Source organism: Neodiprion virginianus, chromosome 2 (assembly GCF_021901495.1).
Source record: "Neodiprion virginianus isolate iyNeoVirg1 chromosome 2, iyNeoVirg1.1, whole genome shotgun sequence".
Classification (NCBI taxonomy): Eukaryota; Metazoa; Arthropoda; class Insecta; order Hymenoptera; family Diprionidae; genus Neodiprion; species Neodiprion virginianus.
Window position 1 is genome coordinate 7,998,764 of NC_060878.1, and position 20,087 is coordinate 8,018,850.

The following is a 20,087-nucleotide window of genomic DNA, read 5'->3' on the forward strand; positions in this document are numbered from 1 at the left end:
CATGACGAAACCACGAACAATACGAGCAACAACATAAAAGCTAATTTTTTATCAGAACATAACTGATCGCGGTGTTGAAATATTTCCAAGCAGAAGATCATCGTGTGATTAAGTAATTATGATAAATACAAAGAATATTTAATACACCTCATTACATCGATAGTTATGCCGGGATTAGAAGAAAGTTTTTGGTTTCACTCAAGTCCTTCCGCGCAAGGCCCAATGTCCGATGGGGTCGCCTCCGAGCAAGTGAAAAAATTCTTTTTCACATCTCGACGGAACCTGGAACTTGATCAGGACGACGAATCACTCGAGATTTACATACCCGAGGTGAGCAATACGACTTTCATCATTTACCATCTCCGGAAATCGCCCATTTTATGTTCCAACAAACTGCTACCGGTATTACGCGTTTTGGTGAGCTCATCAAAAATTTCACATTTTCATCCCAACCATCCTTTTTTCACATTCACTGTCGTATTTTCAAAGCGTATCATATTTCGAATTATCTATTTACCATCTACATACGTCCGTCGTTAGTCAGCAACGGCTAAACATCCATAACACGAACATAACCTCAATTCTACTAGGAGCTCGTATTCTGAACAAAGATTTACCCAACAGGAAACTTTTTTTTTTTTTGTTTAATACGTGATCATCGACAGACGATGACAGTCACATAGAAACTAATCAGCAACTTTTTTCCGGCAAGACAACTGAAATATTTTAGAGTTCAACGTTAATCAGCACAGTCTGACTTCAATCATTATTTTATGTAATTGTAGGTTTTTTTTTTTGTTTACGTTTGTCTTAAAATTAAAATTGTTCAGATACTCATGTTGTCACTAAAGCAGAATTTTTCTCTCTCGCAAAACTTCTCTTATAACAGATACTTCTCAACTACAGTCATACGTAAACCTAGTAGAAACAAAACAATATGATTCGTACTTTCTGTTAAATTAACTTACAATTAGTATCTTAAAATTAAGATAATACAATGTCGATTCGATCAAAAATTTCACAAACAACTTGTATTTTTTTCTTAAAATTTAGCTCCTGCAGGCAAGCTACAGCTTCTACACTTGGCCGTCAGCTCCGGTTCTGGCTTGGTTTTTGTGGGAACACCGTGGAGATTTGGTTGGGAAGAGAGTGTTGGAGCTTGGTTCTGGTACAGCGCTTCCTGGAATAGTGGCGAGCAAGTGTGGCGCTCTGGTAACACTCAGCGATTCTGCAAGTCTACCGAAGAGTTTGCAGCACATAAAGCGTAGTTGTGAGCTGAACGGTGTTTTGTCGCAAGTCAAAGTAGTTGGAGTAACTTGGGGCCTCTTCTTGTCTGGATTGTTTTCAATCGGTCCTCTAGACTTGATCCTGGGATCAGATTGCTTTTACGAACCAACTGTCTTCGAAGACATCGTTGTAACTGTCGCCTTTCTATTAGAGAGAAACTCAAACGCAAGATTCTTGTGCACATATCAAGAGCGTAGTGCTGACTGGTCCATTGAACACTTACTCAATAAGTGGGGGTTGACCTGTACACATATTCCTCTTGCTGGGCTCGGCGCTAACTCGGGCATAAATATACAGGAGTTGATGCAAGATCATACAATTCATTTACTCGACATCAGGCGAGCTTCGTAGAATAAAACAATTATTGAGAGACCGTGTCATGGCAGCCAAAGTTGCAAACTCAACTCATAAATTGTTCGTAAGCAACTTGCCCTGGACTGTAGCACATAGGCAGTTGAAAGAATACTTTTCACAGTTTGGCTTTGTCTCCAACGCGTATGTTGTTTTTGACAGAACGACTGGAATGAGCAAAGGCTATGGCTTTGTTACGTTTAGTAGTCCAAAAGAACTGAACGTTGCAGTCAAAAAGACACATCACTTTCTAGAAGGAAACCCGATATACCTTTCAGACCCCCATACTACCAATCAGCCCCAAGAGTGAATTGCATTTTTATCCCCATCAAATTAGGTATACTAGAGATAAGCTCAACTTGATAAAAAAAAAAACAACAATTATGGCTAACAGTGAGTCCGCCGATATATCTCAGCTTGACAAAACATTCGATAGGGCTGCGGATCACCTTCAATCTTTAGCGTCACAATTAGATTCCGGACAGCTTTTAGGCTTTTATGGTCTGTATAAACAAGCTACTGTAGGACCATGCGACACACCCCGACCGAGTTGGTATCAAACCCAAGCTAAACATAAATGGGAGGCGTGGAAAGCACTGGGTGACATGGGCAAGGAAGTTGCTATGGGAAGTTACATACGAGCAGTAGGTAAGTTGGATCCTACGTGGGAGAAAGACGCTAGATTAGGATCCCAGGCTTGGGTCACAGTTAGTCGTTTACCCAACACAGATGTAGAGCTTCGAGATATAGACAAGACTTTGTTAGATTGGGTTAAAGACGGAGATGAAGAAAAGGTTAGAGATATAATAGCCAGAGACCGGAAATCTATAAACGTTTCTGATGACTCTGGAATGTTACCGATACACTGGGCATCTGATCGAGGCTACATGCCGACTATAAAATGTCTTGTCGAGAACGGAGCCGAAGTAAACGCTCGAGATAACGAGGGACAAACTGCCCTACATTACGCAGCTTCCTGCGGTCATGCAGAAGTAGTAAAATATCTCTTGTCTGTTGGGGCTCAGTGTGTAAAGGACAACGATGGTATGACCCCGAAAGATGTAGCGGATGAACAAATAGCGGCCTTGCTTTGACACTGAAGTAGTAAACTTTTCTGTACTTTATGTCTGTATCCATTGTGTTAATAAATCATAATGTGAAATAGATGGATTCTGTTATTCAAGCCTTTACATAAGTTGAAATCTTAAATTTTCGCTCAGGAAACATTGAGATAAGTTTGAGTTAGTGAAAAGCAGTTGCAGGAAATGGCAGGCAAGTTCTTAAAAATGATATTATGCCGCTGAACAAATTTTAGAATTTTGAGTAGAGATATGCTTTATTTATGTACAAATAAATCCTTTTATGCTCCAAAATACTCACAGCCGAAGCTTTCTTTAGGCATGATACTTGTTCCATCGGTATTTATCCCATACTTGTAAAACAGAAAACAACCGATCAGCACATATTATTATTACCGATTAAAATAGAAGAGGTACGATATTATATTATTCATCAACGTCCTGTGTTCCCTGGTCAAAGGATACTTGATCAAACAGTACAGTTTTGTGACCTTGCTTCATCTCCACTCTCTTAGTCACACAGATACGGCGACTTGTACAATCTTTTTATGAATCGCGAATTTCGTTTTTAATCATTTTTAAATGATTATAAATAGAGTACAGAATTTTATACATCAGTAATACGAATCGACTTTTAAAATTGCACGCTGATCCTATATTCTTAATAGTTCAACAATATTATATAAATTATAGCAAATAATTTCCATTGAAACCAATTAGTTTAATACTTATGAAATAAAAGTAATTATCTAATGAAACTAAATTCAATTTTACTGACAGAAGACAACCACAGGACATACTCAATCAGTCAATAAGCCGTTATTGTAAACAAAGTGCCCTAAGCAATTAGCAATATAAGATTGTAAATTAATCACTAAAATTATGTCATTTTATTACGATTATATCATAGTAAGACCTTTAAAATATATTATTTTAAAAAATTTAATAACACATAACTAGAAATAATTTCATTACCATGTAGATTTGCCTAATTGATGCCTATGTTAAAAAGTACAATTAGACAGTTAATGCAATAGTATAATATAACGTATGTATGTATGTATAAAACAATTTATGACCAGTGGATATTATTCACTGTTTTATATAAATGCATCAATTTGAAGGTGCAACTAGTTCTGAATTAGGTACACATTGCTTCATGATATATCATCAAAACCTTTGACTCGTACGTTTTATCGTTAAACCTCAATCAGTTCATTGCTAACTGACAATAAAAATTATTATTCATGCTTAGCACTCGTTCATTTAATATATAACTATTGTATCGATATACGTCCCTTGATATAGATTTAAAATTAAATTTCCACAGTAATTCTATCACATGTTGGATTCTTAGTGTGATTTCAGAATAGATTACTATTTCTATCCTACCTACATTGAAACTATCCAACAAAACATGAATCGACGAATTCGTCTAGTAGGAAGATGATTTGATAAAATGCAAAATAACAGTCCATGTTAATCAACTCGATATAATTTTCGGCAAAAATCCAATTATTATAGTGAAAAATTAATGATCCTCAATACATATTTCATACTATTGGATATAAGTTTTCAATACTGTTTCAACACGTATACGTGCGGTATCTTATGTTAACTATACAATATTCGTAATGTCTTCGCTAAAAAACATCAAATAGTTCAGGAAACTGTTTCAGATAAACTCGAATCAAATGATACGTGATTACTTTATGCCTAACACAAGTATAACAAGTTCCAAAAAAATCTATTTTAATTCATTTGTTGTCACTTGTTAGAAATATTGTGCCTAAATCACATTTCATGCATCGGTAAGTATTATCATTGAGTAATTGAACCACTTTTAGGGATCAAAAAGAATATAGTTTTCTAGCACCTGATAATTGTCATTCTTTACTCCCTGTAGTATATTTAGTGTAAAAAGAGCAATGTAAAAAAATTAATGAAAAATGATCAGACAAAGCAACCTTAAAATTACTTTTTAAAACTTCACTAGGTATGTGATTATCAAATGTCATTAACATACATCGAAGAGAAACACGAAAAAACAAAACTTTTTTGCTAAATTTTCGCTTGGTCCACAGCGAGAATTGAAAACAAAAAAAAAACAATGAAATAAAAATGATGTATTTTAATTGTATAAGCATACTGATCTTTGTGCGAAGTAAAGTATTTTAAACAAAAGACATGAGTTTCAGGCTGAGTGCCACGTTTTGATAAGCTCGATCAGATTAAACTGTGACCCTCTGTAAGATGTATTAATTAATTTGAAGCGAATTGTTTTACCAACTCAAACCTACTTGAATTTCGGTTTTAAAAATTTTGCAAATATCTAAGCTCACACAAATTTACCTGTGAAAAAATATTCTTATGCTTCTAGCGTGCCTTTCATAAAGTTTATTATAATGATTCAAAAAGACTGGATCTTCAAAAGACTACACAATCATTATTTAGTTGCGGCATAGATGGATTTGTACAAATTTAATGAGCAACAAAGGTTTTTACTCCAAATACCACAAAACTCGCTTCTGGCATCATTTGAAATTTTTTAAACATTTATATCAAATCATAGCTACTAGGTAACAGCAAACAGAAATCGCTGATAAGTAACAGAAATGAACTTCTCACCTAGAGATTGGTACTTTCATGCTCAGACTTGGCCCTGACTGTTGGAGGTGGGGGCGGCGGTGGTTGTGGCCTTGGAGGTCGTTGGAGAAATCTGGGCGATGGTGGAGGCGGGTGCTGGGGTGTTTTAGGAACAATAACTGTTTCAGTTTGTGTTTGGACATCAATTATGTTTCCCTCTGATCTCGTCCTACTGTGAGATCTTATCTGCTCTGGCATATCGGGCCTTGGCGGTTTCTCAGGTCTATTTTCACCAGGCAATGACATCGATGCTGGCCTACTTCCGACGCTGGGACTTCTCTGAAGATTTGGGCCGGAACCAGATGCGTGGTCACCTGAATTGTTCGCGCCTACAAAGTTCCCGCGTACTTGGATTATACTAACCTGTTGCTTATCCACCGAATACATGTGCGTGCGTTCCAATGTCAAAGGCTGCACAAATTGAGAAAAAAATCATTTAGTCAACATTATTGATTATCGTTGCTCCGATACGTACACTAAAAGCAGCTAAATATATATTTACAGTATATTTACAGCGCTGCTCTACCATACTCAAAACAAAATATTACCATTTTAGATATCATAATTACCAGATAATGAACAATTTACTTTCCTGGACACTGAATTGAAAAGTACAACTTTTTTTTCCGCTGCTACTTAATTTTCCAACAGAAATTAACTACCATATTATAATCTACTTTGCGTAACTAAACTATGATTAATTATGGATAAGTTTGAAGAAACCAGGCAGAGGAAAAACCATGCAGTCAGTAAAGTATTAAACTTAATTCAAACAGGACATTCACTTTCCAAGACCAGTAACCATATTAATGATATGATCTTAGTTCCTTCAAAAACATTCCACAGGAGTCTGATGAATTTCGTGAAACACATAAATATTTGGCAGCGTTTGTTTGCATTCACCAATAGAGTTGCTTCTTTATTTTTACCTTTATCAGGCTTGCTTATCTCACGTCGATTAAGATAAGAATTATCTACAACAAAGTTTAGGGTATTTTCATAACTGTTAGAATGTATAAAGTTAGATCTATGCGATACAAGTTTTCAAACACTTACAGCAGAATTGAATTGAAATTAACATGACTCACAAGTATTGGATAATAGTATCCAATTGTCCAATTGATCATGTGTAACTTACAAGTGATGAATAAAATGATTAATAATTCTTGCTGAAGCGAATATTTCATGTTTTATTTATATCGTTACAGAACAATTCTGCTTATTAATATTATAATAGAATATTTCTAATTTCATGTTACTTTGCTATTTAAAAAGTATTGAAATATTTAGTATTTAATATATATAAGCTATTTTCATCAAAATTGTAAGAAGCACGATTATAACATACTTCTATCCGCCTAAGGTTTAGCATACTAAAAAATTAAAATATTTATGTAAATATCTTTGATTCGGTTATAAATTACAAGCCAATACACATATCTCTGGAATGAGTTATACTGAATAATAGAATCACACACAATCCAGGGTTGCATTTGAGGTACTTATACATTGTAACCAGAATAAGAACGTGCAACAATCAACAAATAAAAAGGAAAGAAAGATAAGGACAAAACCCGAAATTGGTCTACAACTATTATCTCTATAAATGGATAGAAACCAGAATAGAGTTAGAAACTACGATTCAAATCAAAATTCTAAGCTCAACAATTCTCGCAATATTTTACTCAATATTTACTTACTCCTGACTCTACATCCAGATTTTCATTGCTCTGACGATGCGCAGGTCTAATAAGACTAGACGGTCGCACTAGGCCAGCAGGACGTTCTGGAATAGCTGGTTTACCACTTCTCTCGACGCTGCTCACACTTATGGACGTTATATTGTTGTCTACCGATTTTCTCCGTAACTCCACAATATCATCTGTTAGCATTGAAGAATAGAACAAAAATGTCAGAGCACCTTATGAATCAAGTGTTACAAGTAGCCAGTGATTGTTGATGCAAGTAAACAACATTTCTATGGAAATTCAATCCTAAGTTAAGTTTAACTCGAAAAACTAGCTCAGTTTACCAACCTGGAGATGGATGGATAATAGTCGATAAAGACCTTGGAGCAGCAACAGGTACTCTTCGCCTTTCGAGAGTCGAAGGTGAAGGTTTTTCAGCAGGGACAGGCTTATGCTTGTTTGTAATACTTTCTGTATGTTCCAGATCCGAAATTAATCGACTTTGACTGTTTTCGATATCCTTTTGATGCAGAGCTTCAAATCCGATGGGAGGAGGATGTTTGGTATCTTGTTTCCCATGCTCAATTTTACTTTCGTTGTTCTTTGTCACGTCACTCGGAGGTGACTTAGGTTCTGGTTGTTTCTCTTGAACTTGGATATCAGCCTTAACTAAATCTGTTTTATTAATGATTTCAAATCCTAAAGGTTTTACATCAATTTCTAGATTCCTATCGACTTTTTCAGACTTGTTATCATGATTAATAGGCGCAGTTTCCACATTATCATGCTTGTGTGACTTGTACGTCGCCCTGTTTAATGTAGCAGTTACTATTGGTCTTGGTGGTTTATCTGGTGTGGCTGGTAATTTTTCATCAAATCGTTTATCATGCTTATCAGGGGTGCTGCTGGGTGGTGTTGGAGCAGGTTTATTTTTTCTACGAGTTGCAGGTTTCGGACTCCCTTGTGGAGGACTGCCGCCGTGATCACTGAGACTGCTATTCGAAATTGCTCGTCTCATCCCTACACCCTGTGTCTCCGAACCATTAAGAAAACTTACGTCTAAATCACGATCAAAATCTATATCTCCAGGGAAGAACCAGTCGGAATATGTTACCAATTGATCTACTATCAGACTAGAGTTGTTCGCTGTGCTCATGTTCATTCTAAAATTGGAATAAACAAGGAAATCTGTAAATCAATTGCGTTCAAGTTTGTCGGCATGCTGAAATTTATTACTATGTTGTGACATGGCGAATATAGATTGAAAATATCTACTTACACCATGGTATTACCATCTTCTTGTGGGCTCCAAATTAAATTCGGAGCAATAACAATGGCTATATTCTGTGGTGTCATTTTGTTGATATCCTGATTTTTAGTAAGCACAGATAAGAACTTCATTAGGAACCTCAAATTTTCAAAATTTGCTGGAGGTAGCTTGTACAGGACCTCCCAGAGAGCACGCAGTCTTGCATCATTTTGGGAAACTTTAGCAGCTGCCATCCATTCAGGATATAATCTGATGGAATATTTATTACTATAATTTTGGATGATCAAGAATACAAGCATCAAAAATATATCATTTCCTTTGAAATAAAACAGCACAATCAAGTACGTTGATATACGTGTATCATTTTAAACTGTTTAAAGGTTCTGTCTACATAAGTTAAGTAATTTGAATAATAGAATTAAACGATGCGTATGCAAATGTTGGATTTTATTGCATGTTTATTTCATCAAATATACGTGGCTAATGCTGGCAGTTAAATCAGTGGAAGTCATTGCTGAGGTCAAACCAATTGAATGTTCAACGTAGTCAACAAGCCCAATAAAGGTCCCATTGTATATTACATAGTCAGAAGCCAGTGTCTCTTCTCTCTATAGAAACTTAAGTAAAGATTTTCCACACGCAAAAAATGTGTGCACTTTTTTTCCAAAATTCTATATAAAAATTTATATCTCTGTTTGCATATTACACAATTTCAAACTTGTAAAAAATCACAGTAGCACCAAAACTTGGAATAAAACGTTAGAATACATAATGTTTTGGAATCCTATGAAAGTTTCGGAAAAATCTACAAGCCACTTAATGGATCGCTGAGCTTGTGGATACAAAATCTATTTTTAGACCACCTAGTCATTGACCAATTGATATTCATATTGAAGCATGTACTCACTTATAGGTGAGCAAAGGTTCGGGTAGTTCTCGTAGGTATGATTTCAGAGCTCCAGCAACCACATGAGGATCCCGATATTCCAGGACCGTAGGCAAACTCAGACAACACGCGTCAAAGCTCAGTTTTATTCTTCTTAGTTTAGAAGCACCGCCGGCTATCCGAAAAAGGCCTTCTTCCTCCATACCGAGTCTTAAAAGTGCGGACACGCACAATTGAATAGGTAGGGCTATTTTTCTATTTGTCACACGCAAATGCTCTTCCAGCGGGTAGCCGTATACCGGCTTCGTTTCATTGTCATCTGTGCAAATGATGAAAGTCATTCTTAGTATCTCAGGAAAGAAGTATTGATAAATATATTCTCAATCACTGTAACTTATTCTATAGTTGACAGCGAAAATAAAAAATTTGTAACATAAATTTCAGTGACGACAAAAGTTAGTAGTAATAATTTACTTATGTAGCTCTCCACTTGAGGAATCATATCCTCCAGGCAATGTAAGGCACTCTCGTGATACGCTCTCTGTAATTTTACATACTGAATAATGGTTTGGGCTAAATCTGTTTCCCGTGACATTAACTGAAACATTTCAGCCGCTAATTGATCGCGACATTGTTCCACCTTCCCTTCAGCTTCTTCCAATTCTTCTCTTAAGCTGTCAGCTTTTGTTGCTCCAGTGCCTGATGGAGTTGGAAATAAAATCATTGTAGGCACTCAGTGACAATACCGAAACTTGACAGTATTTACATAATTATTTGGGAAAGTTACTTACTTCCTACGCTGTGTTTGGTCGCCTGTTGATGGCGAGTTCTTGCACTGTCCATATCTAAAGTCAGTCTAGCTAAATTTCGTTTATGTTTCAATATATTTGGTACATCTGTTTCCAAAATCTGTTGTAAAGGTGTTGCTACGTATTGATCGACTTTGGATTCGTGATCCACAGCTTCATGAGCTAGTGCAATCTGCGCCTTCCCGCATTCCAATAACGTAGATCCGAGAAGAGTATCATCCGATCCGTTTTCTATCATCATTTGCCCAAGAACGTATTCTGGGCATTTTTTCTATAAAGTAATTCATTGCATTTAGGTGAAAAAAAAAGCAAAATACTTTTTACAATTTGATTGAACAACATTCATGTACTTGAGTCAAGATAATTGGGAAAAATGTATTTCAATCATGCGGCAAAACAAATTAGTCATAGGACACATATTATTTGCATGGCTGTCTTGCGGACTCTCTTCCTCATTATATATAATGCAGTATTTCTGAGAAAACAAAGCAACTGCTATCTAAAATGCATTTTAAAGACACTGAGTCAAGGTATAAGGGTTGATAACACTGAACATTGAAGAGAGAATTAAAAAAAATATTAACAGAATTAAAATATCCTTAGAAAGAATTAAAGCTGGAATGAATGTATGTGTAAAGCTTTCGTACTGTACAACAACATTAATTATGTAATAAATTCCTTGAAACACATTTTCTGCAGCTGGCATGCTTATTTACTTGCAATATCTTATGTGTGGTCAGCACAATAACTTTGAAGCAAAACATTCTTTCATGTAATTAAATGAGACATTGTAAACGATAGGCAAAACTGTCTGAGTAATGAATACGTTTAATTGGTTCAAACAAAGTAGTCGTTTTTGTGATTGCGAAGACCAAGGACAATTACTGATAAACAATTTTGAATCACATCCGTAAATACAACCGAAAATTTCTTGAATACGCAAATTTAAAGTGAAACCCTAAGTTACATACTATTCTCAATGTCACGGCGTTTCTAGTACTTTGTTTACCTGATAATGTTTGCAAATAGAATGATGATTCACAGACAACCTCTTTGTTTGAAGAAAGGTATAATAAGCATATTTAGTGAAGCCTAATTTTTATTTCTATTGTAAATTTGGTCATGACTAATCATTGAGCTTACTTAGATGCTCAGTCAAAAATCAAATAGTAAATCTTTTTCCCAATCTTACCAATCGCTTTTCCTTCTGAGCCGGATCCTGGGCAAGCGTTTGACTCGGAGCATTTCCAAGCCGTTTACTAAGTCCTGTAAGCGCCGCTCTGATCTGATCCACATGTTTGTCTGCCTTTTGTAAATCATCGGTCAATACTTCTGTCTTTCCAGCTCTGGAAGAATGATGTCATTTCTCAAACAGGGTTGTTACTATTTTACGCTGTACACATTATCAGATTTTATAATATTTCACCTAGATTTCCAGCTCATATATTTTGTGGTGTCTGTGAGACTTTAATCACATTTACCGTAACATTTAACGGAAGTAGCGGTTTATCAGTGAGCACTGGGTGACGATATTTTCAAGATTGCAATAACTAATGAAGTTGCAGGCTTTAAAAATGCTAATGATTAATTTCAATAAAGTGTAACGATACCGATGTTAATGGTTAATGAATTCAGTAAAGGAATTCCTACTTGCTCTGCGAGCAGCTTGCAGTTGTTTTTATCAATTACAGGAAATTCCCGTAGCAAATAGTGATTAAAAACCTGGTGATCTGTACTTTGTAAACAAGAGAACTCGTAGCGTTGTATCATCATCGGATTTCCCATTTGAGATATAATGCTATGGACTTCCTTTACGGCACAAGCACAAATCCGATTTGATTAAACTTCAAATAAAATTCAATGAATATTCAAACAGCGAGCCTGAAATAAACTTAGTTTACGATTTTTTAAGGTACGAGAATAAGCAATGTGTGTAAAATAAGATACTTTCCGCCAATTTCATAGCCATGAATTTAATTTTAGAATAGCGGAATTTAAATTTGGCCAACAAATCCCATGGTTCCTTTGTCATTCATTTCTTATCATCATACAAAGTGGAATATTTTTGCATAAGTACATTAGCTTTTGTTCCAAAGTTGAAGAACAATTGCAAGCGAAATTTCTATATCTTCTTTTATCTCTCGGTAACAAAATTGGAATTGTATCTCTTCGTAGAAGAAGATATGATAATCATTGTTATAGATTAGCTTATGACACTTCAATTGAATCGAATTCGACACCAGTTCAATATTATCCATACAGTAATAAAAAATAAATATGTATTTATCGATTGAAATAAAAAGAATGTGGATCTGCTAAGCTTCAGTAGATAAAGAAGGAAAAAAAGAAACAATCAACAATCTATAGTTCTGTCGGAACATGCAAAAGTGTGAGACTGCTGCATACATGAATATTTCAATAACCTATTTAATTCTCGTAGCAATTTTACCGTAATTTAATATTAAATTCAAGGAAAGTGAAACGCGGGTACCACGAAGGTCATCGAACGTAATTGTCAAGCAGATCAACAACGGGATGTAAAATTATTTCGAATGATTGAGGTGATCCGGTTTTTATTTTTAATACAGTAACGTAAAAGTTTTGTACAGCTTATAACCTGTCAAGTTTACGCATCGTAAGTCATGGTTTATCGTCCAACGATGAATAACGCCGATTAACAATGGTTAACGGGTGTTTACCTCGAGAATGTTTGATCGGCGAGCTGTTTCACCCTGAAAAACTGTTTCTTCATGGTCGCTGATTTTCAGTACTTCGTTTGACAGTTCGGAGTGAAATCGCGGCACGAACCGCCCACCGCGCACGCTCGGATTGTGTACACCACCTCAGATTCTTTTTTCTCTCTTCACCTATATTATTTATTATTCCACCGCTTGTTTCTTTTCTCTTCTTATTTATTCTACAATTGTTTGTCAAATTTCTTTACTCACTCCCCGCCCACCGATGATGACTATTTATAACCAAAACCTGGAGCACCGCTGGACGTGGACACATGTAAAAATCCAAGTCAGATTCAGACGAGAAACGAATTACCATTGAGAATACGTCTGACACTGTAAACGGACACTGATCCGTCATAATGCTCGGCGATGATCTCACTTCACAGTTTACCTAGTTCGGTACACGATCAACCTAGCCTGTACACCTTCGATAAGTTATTTATATATTGTCGTAAAATTTCAGTACTTTTACCGCGGTATATACACGTAAATTGGGCCTCGATACCCGAGCCCTCCTTTTCATTCAATTTCCACTCGCCTCGCCATCGCGGAGCTTAATTTTTCGCCCAAACTACGTATCGAACTTTTCCTTCGAACTCTTATCAGCTATCACTCGTCTCCGCATTGCGCATATACCTACTCTTGTATTAATTTTACTGTCCTAGCTCGCTCTACGTTCGCTGTGCAGTTACCAGTGGTGTTCGCCTTGTTTGCAGCACTCGCCGCCAACTTCACACTCCGGATTATCGAGATGCCCCTCTCTTCGATCTATCGCACATCAAATCACCGTGGTTTCAAGTTATCCCACAAGATAGCGCGAAAGTCGCGCTGCTGGCGTTGTGAATTTGAATCGCAGTGGTTTGAAATATGTTACTAAATTTACGACCTTGACTGACCATATATTCTTGAATCAACGTTTACGATGAAACGATGGTTCAGAAGTTGGGACTGTAGTTAATCTAATTATGTTTGCTTCAATCAATATCAAAGCAAACAATGTTTCAATGAATTCGAATTTCCTTTCTTACTGAGTTTTCCGAGTTAAAAAATACCGTTTGAATTTGATTCAAACTCATCGACATCCGCTAAAGTATTTATATCTCTATTTTATAATACTTCTGTTGAAATTATAAATACTTTATTCTAATTTGAGATATAAGTTAGCATTGTGTTAAAGCAATTACCCGTACTTGCCTCGGGCCGAGTTACGAATTGAGTTTGCAGGCCGCGACTTTCGATATATTAGTCCCCAAGTCGATAGAATATGTTGAGAAAAGTGCGCTGCGTCGAATGCAATTGCGGCCAACTTCAGACTGGTCGGTGCGTACTCACAGGCGGCGCAGTACGTGGTACCGTAACAATCCTGTGACAGATTTCATTTGACTAGCATTCTATGCTGCCGGCGCAGCTCCGTATTACAATATAATATTAATCGTTAACAGAGGATTTGAACCGATGAGATTGTTATTTTGCAAGTTTTCCTTTCCTTGCGCTTTAAAGTTAAGATTATTCAAAATGAGTTTCGATACTCGTCTCTTCAACGTGATAGTATTAAGCTGTGGTTTCATGTTGACTTTTACCGCATTCCAAACTATGGGAAACATCGAGGTAAGTCTATTAATCGACTAATTATCATTAATCCCTGATCACTCCGTCTGCCGCATCAACGACGATCATTGGCATTGGAGGCTCTGAATCTCGACGACTTAAATACCCTCGACTTTGCACCTATTGTTGACACGCAATCAGCTGTTCGCCAGCGCACTCGCATTCCGATTCGCATTCTCCTATTCGTATCCTCATCCCGTCGCCTTGTCGCTCACACTCTGCATGTAATGTATGTGTACGGAAATTTTGAAGAATCGCGCACGATAGCAATTGGCATTTGAAACTCCCGTCAAGCGTTGCGCGTTCTTTTTTTTTTTTCTTCTTTTTGTGTCACGAATCAAATGATAGCGCATGCTGATCGCTCTTTCTTCTAGATCTCTTTATTGAATATCTAGGAAATGACAATGACCAATCGTAAGAAACGGATCTTGGACCGCATTGACAGAGAATTACCCATACACGTACCATTTTGAGTTATAAATTTCAATTTTTGGAAAGCTTTTGAAAGTGGGTGCGAAAGCTCGCCCACTCAACGAGACAAACAAAAAGTAGCTCATTTCGTAATTGAGAATCCTAGTGCTAGCTTGACTTTCCATTTTGTTCCACTACTTTGACACTGGATCGAATACGAATAGTTTTACATACGGTACCTACAGTGCGATACAGTTGAAAGCTAGAGAGTCGCCTGGGATAATGATTACCCAATGTTTTAACTGCTCAAATGTCAATCCGTGCTAGAAGGTTTCTCATGAGAAGATTTTACTGTATAATGAATATAAAAGTAGGCGGAGGCGTGAACGCAGATTTTGAATTCGATGAATTGATTGTTTCAGTTGGCCAATTATTGTCGAAATTCATAATATAGGTACATACATATATACATTATACATGTATGATAAAGACAAATTCAAGCAGCATCTGCAAACTTTGATATAAATTTTTGCAAAAGTATAAATCATTTTGATAAGAAAACGATTCTTGAACCAAAGTGTAGTGAAAAAACGCGTGGTTTCTGTTATAGGCAGCATCGTGTTGAAGTCAGTAACGTTGTTGGAAAGGTTCATGGTTAGGCAAAAACCATTATTTCGCGACTTTAGAATTGTCTGAAAAATAAATCGTAACAAAAGAAGAGATGTTCATACTTTGAAATCATAGTTCCTTCAATGTCATTATAAAATTGATGAAGGGTAAATTTTCATTCCAATCTTTCATTACGATACCATTATTAACGTTAACATTGTTAGGAAACAAATATTCACTTTCGAGGCTAATTGTCATTGGAACGAAACAATTTAAATGTAAGTGTTGACAAAAGAAAGTGTATTTACCGCGCCACTAAAGCTTCTACGACTAGTCAGTCGCTGTTAGCATAATGCGTAAGATCGTCGAACTTGATACACCGTACGATAAGATTACAGACTGTGAAAAATAGTTCTTATAATGAATGCAAATATAGAGACGTATCAACGTTCTAAGCATGCAAAATCGCAGAATGTAAAGTCCGGGGAAGATGAATAATGCAGCGATGCCTGTTGGGGTTGTGAGCATATTGTAACGTTGTTATGGGGGAATGCCGCTGCAGCGGAGACAATTAAATGCAGGGTATTTTTTGCGTACTAATCACGTTATCTTTTTGAAAAGGAAGCTCGGTAACACGAACGAAGTAAAAAATCGATTCATTTTATCAGACGCATATTTCACTTCGAGACATGCTGCGGCTCCGATCACGCGTTTTCATATATTTGTATGATGGAACAATAGAGACGTACCTCTATTCAAATTCTGTTGCTGTGTTTGTGTTTGAAACTTTCAATTTAATTCCAACGCAGCAACATATAATTATATAGTCGTATAATTATTCTCCCTGCTAGTATAACCTGGCAATTGACGATCCCTAGATGGTAATTTTCCACTAGAGCGAGTTTAGAAATAACTAAAAAATTCTTCTATCCAAAGATTGTGAATATGAAACATCAGACTGGATGCTACAATGGATGGTTTATCTCTGAATATACGAAACACGTTAGAAAGCTGCACGTTCTGGTGCCAGAGATGGACAATTTGTGATTTACGATTATCCATTAGCTGGTGCAGTTGACACTGCAGTGGCCGAGTTTTCGGGTCAGTGTAGCAATTTTTTTTCGAGGTAGACGAGAGTTAATTAACGGCTACCTTCTCCCGCCGTAACGTATTCATAAAGAACGGAATATTTCATCTTGCACCACCTTAAGTTAAAAGCGAGAGATCAGATTTGGATCGAAGCAATTTATTTCGTTCTATCGATAGTGGTAATAGCAAATTTGACCCTGAACCAGTTTCAATGTCGCATACTTGCGAATTCATGTGTAACTGCAAAGTGAAATATTTAACATTCCTCACGCAAGCTCGATAAAATACAAATCCATCATGAAGCGGCAAATTGGTAACAAAATTCTTTAGGTACTCTACAGTAGAAATCAGCATCCGTAAGGTTTCGTATCTCAAAAGAATTCAGCTTCCCAAATACCAACCTTGTTGCATCTTGAGTTAAACCCAAGCGTTATATCTTTCTCGGTATCCTTCGTCAAGGCTAGTTTGTCCTTGACTTTATAAAGGTAGCGGATTGAAGGCAGTTTCCTCGGGTTATATAGTGTTTGATGGACAGTTGAATAGAGGAAACTGACTCCACCTGCAAGTGCCGCGAGCTCGTGACAGCGAAATTAGTATTCCTCTCACGATGCGCCAAAGCGTTTCGTTCGTCATATTTAATCATTCGTCATGGTTGCCTTTGCCGTTGAGAGGTTCCTGCACAAATTCATCCCGAAATCGTTAGCTTCACCTATAAATCTTGTAATCATTTTATGCAACGCAGTGTTGCTAGGATTAAAGTCGTCCCACTCCTATAATACAATGTATAATCTGCGCTTCGGTGCTTTCGCAACTTAGAAATTGAAGAAACTGACCACTCGTAATGAACGAAACCAACTTGACCTTGTATAGTCATGATATTTCACCAAGAAAGACTTGAATGCAAGCCTTTCGAAAAGTCTGATGAAGATACTTTCCAACGTTGATATTGCAATACGGTGCATTTGCGAAAGTTTAAAGTTTATACCGAAGATGAAACGGCCTTGAAGCCGAAATTACATTCTATAAAATGAAGTTCGTATTCCTTTAAATCTACATCCACGTCGAGCTTCTGCATGCCAAATTTAAACGAATTTGAATGTATATACCAGAATACAGGTAATAAGTTGTAAAAATGAATTCCTGTTTCAGAAAACGATATTGGACAGTATAAAAGAGGACGATAAGACCTTCACGGCGGACGGTTACACGAGCCTGGCAATAATATACGCTGTGTTCGCAACCTGCAACTGGTTGGCGCCATCGTTCATATCCGTGACGGGTCCTCGAACGGCGATGCTTACGGGAAGCTGTTGCTACGTGGCGTTCATCGCCTCGTTCCTGTTGGCCCAGACCGAGCTTCTCTACGTGGTATCGGCGCTAGTGGGTCTAGGAGCAGCGCTGATATGGACGGGTCAAGGGATGTATCTGACGCAGAACAGCGACCCAGACACAATGTCGAGAAACGCGGGTCTCTTCTGGGCGATATTCCAGTGTTCGATGTTCATGGGTAACATCTTCGTCTACTTCATGTTTTCGGGATCTACGATCGTAGCCTCGACGCGAAACATGGTATTCTGGGTGCTGACGAGTCTGGCACTGATCGGTACGGTGGTCCTGGCTACCCTGCGAAAGGCCCCGAAGATGATGGAGATCGGAGAAGCCGAGGGAGTATCGAGCGCCGACAAAGAGCTGCACATACCGGAACCAGCGAAGGATAAACCGCTGATGGCAGCCTGGCACGCGCTGAGGGATTCCTTCCGGCTGTTCATCACCTGGAAGATGATGCTCCTGTCGATAACATTCTTCTACGCGGGTCTGGTCCTCACATTTTACTCCGGGGTCTACTCGGCCAGTATCGGTTTCACCCAGTCGATGGGTTCGGAATCCAAGAAGCTGGTTGGACTCTCGGGGATCTTCATCGGGGTCGGCGAAGTCGTAGCTGGTGCTCTCTTCGGGATCCTGGCATCGAAGACGGTGCGATTCGGACGCGATCCGATCGTTATCGTCGGTTTCATCGTCCACATGTTCGCCTTCTGCACGATATTCTTAAACCTTCCGGACGACTCGCCCTTCCAGACAACCGCGGAATCGGGCTTCATCTCGGCGTCGCCGACCCTGGCGATGATCGGGTCGCTTGCCCTCGGCTTCGGCGACGCCTGCTTCAATACCCAGGTCTACGCACTCCTCGGTGTTCTCTACGCGAAAGACAGCGCACCGGCCTTTGCCCTCTTCAAGTTCACACAGTCGGTAGCAGCGGCGATCAGCTTTTCCTACAGCAGCCACATCGGCCTGTACATTCAGCTCGGCATTCTGGTCTGTTTTCTGGTCTTAGGAACGCTAACATTTTGCATCGTCGAATTTGCCCTTAGGCGGCAAAAAAAGGAGCAACATTCCGAGAGCGATCCTGCCTTGGTTGACGTTTCTGGTCCGGATCCTTGATTTATATATGAAAAAAAAACGAAGTAAATAACTTGCACATACTTGTGCAGGAGCGATCTGACAAGCGAATACTCGCAACGACATTTTTACAACATTGTACATCTTCCAAAATGAATTGCTTTTTTGACATATTAAAATCTTATAACCCAATCAACAACGATTGGACCAAGACAATAATTCACCGTCATTGGCAATTTATATGCTTAAGTACCTGCATTATACACAACATAATACACATACCTAACTGTAGTGTTGAAAGATGGAGAAAATAAATACGTCGGTAATTATGTTGAAATCTCGATTTGTACCTATATCATATAGCGGGATTGTTTACTCAAACAGCATATTCAGTTTTCTCCGTCCAACGATAAGTATAGAGAGTACATTGAGTAGCACATTGTTCATGAAAGCATTTATTTGGTGCGAGATAAGATACCGACGTGACGTAAATATACATACACACACACACACACACATATATATATATATATCATGTAAAAATATATGCATATATGACAGATGTATATTTAACATAAGTGTATATTTTTACTAAAAATAAAAATTAATGGTGAAAAAATAAGCGACATCGTAGTTCTTGATCCAAGATTATGGAGGTACGATTGATAAGAAAAGTATTTTATCTAAGATGGCCCAATTTCTTTCTGTATATTATCAATCTATTATTTGATCGGTTACGCTTCTTTTTTGTTTTTTGCCTCTATCTGAGAACACGAATTGTGCAATATGATCAATTTATCAAGTATAAACACTCGATCTTCTCGGTGTACGTCTTAAACGAGTTTATCTATTGATGTCAAGAGGGAACAGGATGATCTTTTCATTTCATAATGAAACAAATTTTACGCCGATTCATACCGTCCTGCATCTTTATGACAAGAATCGACTCTCTCTTCGCGAGTTTATTATAATTATGCGTTTGACGATCGTTTTCTATGATTGGGATATTAATTATTTTAATAATAACCATTATTCGTGTACATGTGTATGATGATGAAGAAGAAAACGCACACGCATAATTTACATCGACAGAGCCGAGACTATATATCGTACTGTTATTAAAAAATTGTTGATACGAACGAATGTATGCAACATATAAAATTTTCATTGTTAAACGTCTGGAGTTCGATTTTTTTTCTCAACAATATACGTTCCTACA

The 20,087-nt window shown here is 37.5% G+C and overlaps 5 protein-coding genes across 10 annotated transcripts in view; 4 read left to right on the forward strand and 1 right to left on the reverse strand.

Moving 5' to 3' along the window:
• The first annotated feature begins 128 nt into the window (after nt 1-128).
• On the forward strand, nt 129-1,638 carry LOC124297342 (probable methyltransferase-like protein 23). Of its 2 annotated transcripts, none has more exons than XM_046748263.1 (2): nt 129-417; nt 1,054-1,638. In XM_046748263.1, exons 1-2 carry the CDS (start codon nt 166-168, stop codon nt 1,636-1,638), a joined length of 837 nt encoding a protein of 278 aa, XP_046604219.1. In that variant the 5' UTR covers nt 129-165. The 2 variants fall into 2 exon arrangements, with proteins under 2 accessions (XP_046604219.1, XP_046604220.1); XM_046748264.1 differs by having other exon boundaries at nt 129-330.
• A 28-nt stretch (nt 1,639-1,666) lies between these two features.
• Nucleotides 1,667-2,087, forward strand: LOC124297350 (SRA stem-loop-interacting RNA-binding protein, mitochondrial-like). The gene has a single exon (XM_046748274.1). It carries the CDS (start codon nt 1,667-1,669, stop codon nt 1,946-1,948), a length of 282 nt encoding a protein of 93 aa, XP_046604230.1. The 3' UTR covers nt 1,949-2,087.
• LOC124297346 (acyl-CoA-binding domain-containing protein 6-like) lies at nt 1,884-2,801 on the forward strand. The gene has a single exon (XM_046748269.1). It carries the CDS (start codon nt 2,022-2,024, stop codon nt 2,730-2,732), a length of 711 nt encoding a protein of 236 aa, XP_046604225.1. The 5' UTR covers nt 1,884-2,021; the 3' UTR covers nt 2,733-2,801.
• Nucleotides 2,802-2,947: 146 nt separating this feature from the next.
• The window catches only part of LOC124297317 (rho GTPase-activating protein 44-like), a 79,854-nt gene continuing 62,714 nt past the window's right edge, over nt 2,948-20,087 (reverse strand). The window contains exons 1-9 of one of the 5 annotated variants that reach the window (XM_046748229.1): nt 12,716-13,479; nt 11,209-11,362; nt 9,999-10,287; nt 9,682-9,906; nt 9,229-9,526; nt 8,331-8,570; nt 7,400-8,214; nt 7,064-7,245; nt 2,948-5,774 (exon numbers count right to left, since the gene is read on the reverse strand). In XM_046748229.1, coding sequence (XP_046604185.1) covers nt 5,346-5,774; nt 7,064-7,245; nt 7,400-8,214; nt 8,331-8,570; nt 9,229-9,526; nt 9,682-9,906; nt 9,999-10,287; nt 11,209-11,362; nt 12,716-12,768 — 2,685 coding nt within the window. In that variant the 5' untranslated portion in view covers nt 12,769-13,479 and the 3' untranslated portion in view covers nt 2,948-5,345. Of the gene's footprint in view, nt 5,775-5,829; nt 6,338-6,598; nt 6,737-7,063; nt 7,246-7,399; nt 8,215-8,330; nt 8,571-9,228; nt 9,527-9,681; nt 9,907-9,998; nt 10,288-11,208; nt 11,363-11,442; nt 11,585-12,715; nt 13,480-20,087 lie in introns of those variants that run through there. The other 4 variants (XM_046748230.1, XM_046748232.1, XM_046748233.1 and 1 more) reach the window with 4 other exon arrangements.
• On the forward strand, nt 14,061-19,197 carry LOC124297329 (UNC93-like protein MFSD11). The gene is made up of 2 exons (XM_046748247.1): nt 14,061-14,362; nt 17,621-19,197. The coding sequence occupies exons 1-2, from the start codon at nt 14,210-14,212 to the stop codon at nt 18,908-18,910; spliced, it is 1,443 nt and encodes a 480-aa protein (XP_046604203.1). The 5' UTR covers nt 14,061-14,209; the 3' UTR covers nt 18,911-19,197.

Coding starts and splice junctions, on each gene's coding strand:
- LOC124297350 (XM_046748274.1), top strand. CDS start 1,667: ATGGCAGCCAAAGTTGCAAACTCAACTCATAAATTGTTCGTAAGCAAC.
- LOC124297346 (XM_046748269.1), top strand. CDS start 2,022: ATGGCTAACAGTGAGTCCGCCGATATATCTCAGCTTGACAAAACATTC.
- LOC124297329 (XM_046748247.1), top strand. CDS start 14,210: ATGAGATTGTTATTTTGCAAGTTTTCCTTTCCTTGCGCTTTAAAGTTA. Junction 14,363..17,620: donor AAACTATGGGAAACATCGAG/GTAAGTCTATTA, acceptor TTCCTGTTTCAG/AAAACGATATTGGACAGTAT.
- LOC124297342 (XM_046748263.1), top strand. CDS start 166: ATGCCGGGATTAGAAGAAAGTTTTTGGTTTCACTCAAGTCCTTCCGCG. Junction 418..1,053: donor TACCGGTATTACGCGTTTTG/GTGAGCTCATCA, acceptor CTTAAAATTTAG/CTCCTGCAGGCAAGCTACAG.